This window comes from Papaver somniferum, unplaced genomic scaffold, assembly GCF_003573695.1.
Source record: "Papaver somniferum cultivar HN1 unplaced genomic scaffold, ASM357369v1 unplaced-scaffold_118, whole genome shotgun sequence".
Lineage (NCBI taxonomy): Eukaryota > Viridiplantae > Streptophyta > Magnoliopsida > Ranunculales > Papaveraceae > Papaver > Papaver somniferum.
Genome location: NW_020620825.1, coordinates 16,370,654 through 16,375,193, shown reverse-complemented (window position 1 = coordinate 16,375,193; position 4,540 = coordinate 16,370,654). Strand labels below are relative to the sequence as shown.

The 4,540-nt window shown below is 36.6% G+C and overlaps 1 protein-coding gene across 3 annotated transcripts; it reads right to left on the bottom strand.

The window, feature by feature from the left end:
- Positions 1 to 655: 655 nt before the first annotated feature.
- Positions 656 to 4,091, bottom strand: LOC113330383. Of its 3 annotated transcripts, none has more exons than XM_026577204.1 (3): positions 3,714 to 4,091; positions 3,181 to 3,240; positions 656 to 1,806 (listed from the first exon to the last, which is right to left on the bottom strand). In XM_026577204.1, exons 2-3 carry the CDS (start codon positions 3,212 to 3,214, stop codon positions 803 to 805), a joined length of 1,038 nt encoding a protein of 345 aa, XP_026432989.1. In that variant the 5' UTR covers positions 3,215 to 3,240; positions 3,714 to 4,091; the 3' UTR covers positions 656 to 802. The 3 variants fall into 3 exon arrangements, with proteins under 3 accessions (XP_026432989.1, XP_026432990.1, XP_026432991.1); XM_026577205.1 differs by having other exon boundaries at positions 656 to 1,958; positions 3,714 to 4,090; XM_026577206.1 differs by lacking the exon at positions 3,181 to 3,240 and having other exon boundaries at positions 656 to 1,958; positions 3,714 to 4,090.
- Positions 4,092 to 4,540: the final 449 nt, after the last annotated feature.

Here is a 4,540-nt window from a genome sequence, read left to right as displayed (position 1 = left end):
AACCAGTTTTCCTAGGGAACAAGCAACACAATTCATATCCTTACTTAACAAAAGCTTCTGGTTTTCTAACGGATGTCCATGAGCATTTTGTATTATTCTACTCATCATGGTAGAATCTGGGTGTCCAAGCCGGTCATGCCAAAGCTTGAAAAATTCAGGGTCATTAAACTTCTGGTTAATGACAATATGAGATTCAACTATCCGAATTTTCGTAAGATATAACCCAGAAGAGATGGCTTTAAGCCTCTCCACAACGTGCTTCCGGCACGAGGCAGATGAAGTAATATACATGTACTTCATATTATGCTCATCCGCTGTTTCAAGGTGGTAACCATTACGCCGAATATCTTTAAAACTCAACAGATTCCTTTGGGATCTGGTAGAATATAAGGCGTCTTCAATAATTAATTTTGTACCTCCTGGTAGAATGATACACGCTCTTCCGGAGCCGTCTATCATATTACTCGAACCCGAAATGGTATTCACATTACCTTTAAACCTCTTCAAGGTTATAAAATATTTATGGTTTCGAAAAATTGTGTTTGTTGTTCCACTTTCAACCAAACAAACATCTCCATCGTCCATTTTGGATAGATTACTTTTGGAATCCATATCCTTCAACACAAATAGACGACAGAAAATTAAACAACAATACTACCAAAATGTCCACTTATATTACACCAAAAAATGTGGTATACATCACCAAAAAGAACACACCCAAAATTACAACAAGAGAAAAGAAAAGAAAAAACATACAAAAAACACAAGGAAATATACTACAGGGAATAAGGAAGAAACAGTTCTACAACTCATCAAAAGAAAACTGACTAGGCTCGCCACTTTCAAGGTCGACGATATAATCAGATACATCCAAATGGGTATCACTGGTACTGGGGGCACTGGCTTCAATTAAATTTGTTACTATGTTTTCGGCAGGTCGCTTCAGGGACGCCTGATAGAGCCTAACAAAATGTTCTGGCGTACGACAGGTACGCTGCCAGTGATCAGTTAAGCCACACCGATAGCAAACACTTTTCTGAGGAGGTTGACTAGAAGAACCCTTTCCCTTTTCTTGCTTCGGTTCCTTTGGTTCCGCAATTTTTAGCGGCCGTTGGTACGGCTGGTAACAGACACCCTTTCCTCGTTCATTTTTGTGGCCCCCACGTTGGTTTCCTTTACCATTTCCATGTTTGCCTTTGTTACCATGATTATTTCCTCGTCTAAAATGCGTAGTAGCATGTGCTTCAGGCACCGCTGCGGAACCAACATGACGAGCTTCATGGTTTCTCAACAAAAGCTCATTATTCTGCTCTGCAATCAACAAACAGGAAATTAGCTCGGAATATTCTGTAAATTTACGCTCTCGATATTGCTGCTGCAGGAGCACATTCGAGGCATGAAAAGTTGTAAATGTTTTCTCTAACATTTGTTCGTCAGTGACATTTTCCCCGCACAATTTTAATGTCGAGGTAATTTTAAATAGAGCATAATTATAAGCTGCCACTGATCGAAAATTTTGCAGCCGCAAGTTCAACCAATCATTCCGAGCTTTTGGAAGTATGACCAACTTCAGGTGGTCAACCCGTTTTTTCAGACAGTTCCATAAAGTAAATGGATCTTTAACTGTCAAATATTCTCTTTTTAAATCATCATGGAGATGATGGCGAAGGAAAATTAGAGCCGTAGCGCGGTCCTGGTTGGACGCGTTGTTTCCTTCCGTAATAGTATGCCCGAGGCCTTTAGCTTCCAAATGAAGCTCGGCATCAAGTGCCCAAGAAATATAATTATTTCCTGAGATGTCAACACCTGCGAATTCGAGTTTCGTTAGATTTTCCATTTAAGAAAAGTATTCAAAGGAACAACAACTACCTATACTCCCTGTATTTTAGTTGTTGAATAGCAGTAGCTTGGCCGTCGAGCGTCGGGAGCGATTCGTGCTGATAACGTGTTGTAATTATCTAATTACACACCCACTGCTAACTAATTAGGTGTACTCAGCATAAAAGTAACTAAAAATGTACAATTATACAAGTAATAAAGAAAGTGGAGTGAAGAAGGTTATATTATTAAACTGTTATCGTTACAAAATGAGAACAACCAGAGCCTATTTATAGGCAGAAGTTATATGACATGTCAAATATGATGTGGAGACTCCATGCTTATGTGTCCATAATACAGTTCGCATGAGATTATCATTATCTAAAAGATAATGTTCCTTCTCAGTTAAGAGTTTCTTAACCGACAGTTTATGTAGTAAATGAACTAAGTTCTCGTGGGTGTGGAAGGTGGGCCTTTAAGGTGTTTAGGCTTATCCTCTGTTTAGTCGGTTTACTTTGCTGAGAAATAGATCCAGTGAAAGTTGGATTGTTCGAGATATCAAAATGGTGGGCATTCCTTAACTCATGCTTAAGTAACATATAGTACATTTTTTTTTTCTGTTTTCTAAGTGTCTAGATTTACAATTAAGTACAGTATGGGCCATATTACCGTGTTTGCAACTAATTTTCCCTTCTACGCTCATATTAGACAATTCCAAAGTGTATACTAAAGAATGTTTACAAACAATCGACCTTGAACTTAAATGGTGGCACAACCGAACACACTCATGCTAAATTTTCATTAGTGCATACCCTATTTCTATACTGCAGTTTCACATAAACTGCCTGTAAACTCCTGACCCTGTTAAGTGGACTAAAGTGATCGACAACAAAGGTGTCAAACAACAACAAAGTAGTCTCGCCTCAAAAATCAATAACAAAGATAGAAACAATCAAGTACTATACAAACTCCAATCCGCAACATTCTAATAATACCCAAGAATTTACGCTCCAACATACATTACATATTACTGAAAACACAATTAACCAAAATCAGAAGGGACACTTTTTTTTTTTTTGCAATGCCTATATTTTAAGAAGTCTTATTATCATCATCTCGACATAATTAAAACTAATTCAATTAACTTACAGTTTGATCATGGGATATGTTATGGAAAAATATCATTACAGGTCAGGTCCTAAGGGTAACTTTCTAACCACCTAGTTTACTGAAAGTACCCATATCAAATACATCTTAATGCTTTGATGTCGTAAGAAAATACAAAATGCAGTAATACACGCAAAAACTATTAAACTACAGAGTGAAAATGCAAGATGGAAAAATATTAAATTGGTAAATCACCATCATCAAGGAAAGTCTTGAATTGAAGGTCCATTCCAGTTAATCAAGAACTTTGGAACCCTAGCAAACAACGACATAAACACTTCAGGATCCAAAAAGAGAAGAAGAGTGAACTAAAATTAGTTTACAAACCAAAAAAAAGAGTGAAGTAAAATTAGTTTACAAACCAAAAAAGAAGAGTGAACTAAAATTAGTCAGAGGGTCGAATCAAAAGTGAATTCATAAACTAAAATTGAAGAGTAAATATTCTCTTAGGCATTCACTCAAACAACTTTTGATGTACTATGATTCAGTCTATGAATATGGTCATTGAACATGCTTGAGTTCCCTACAACATTAAATTTTTGTTTTAATCCAATTAAGAACTACAAAACTCTACTTATCCTCACTTCGATTTTTCCAAATTCCAATAATCGATTTCCCATTCCCATTAACTCACATAAATCAAAGCAGGTAAAAAAAGAAGAACAAACCAAAATACAAATTCCAAATCAAACCCAAATTTTCAGTCGATACTTTAAAGAACAACTTACCTTCTTCAACTTCTTCACTAGCCGTTGGGGTGATTCTGTGTGACAGTTGATGTGATTTTTTCCCCTTCGAATCAACAATGAATTGGATTAATGAACTGAAAAAATTAGGGGTTTTGTGGAGCTGAACAAATATGGATTTGATTCCCAATCTGTTGCTTCTCTAAATTAATCTAGGAACTTTGTCTTTGTTCGTCAAAGAATGACTTTGATGGTGTCAACGAAGAAGAGATTAGATTCTAGTCGATTTGTGTTTATATTGGTTCGGTAGATTTTAAAAAGAAGAAACCTGGAACATGTATTTTCCTTTCAGTTTGATGTAATTCACCAAAATCTTCAATCGTAATGGAAAAGACACGGAGGTATTTGAGGGTGAAAACAGTTTCTGCTGGTTTCGTTAATTTCGTGTGTTGTGGGTGAAAAACGAGTCTTAACCCTAAAAAATATACTGTAAGGGAGTACTTTGGATTCGAGAGATTAATTTGTACAAATCCGGACTAAACCAAGAAATGTATATTCCAGACTTGCTTCGGTCACAAAGTGAAGGATAAGGGTTGGTTTTGGGGAGGGAAGCAAAGAGAGTATTGCGACCAGAATAGTTGATTATGGAAGAATAGTTGTTTGATGACTTGTATTAGAAAGTGAAAGCTAACAGATGGGAAAGCTAACAGATGATTTCTGAGTGTTGTATGTTCCTGACAAAAACTTGTTGTTTGGTGGAAATAGGTGAAACCTATTTATACAAGTCGCAATGAAACGTACCCTGGTTCCGTAAGAATTGGAAACGGTTTGAGTAAATGGAAGGAAACGGTAATGGGTAACGCCTGGAA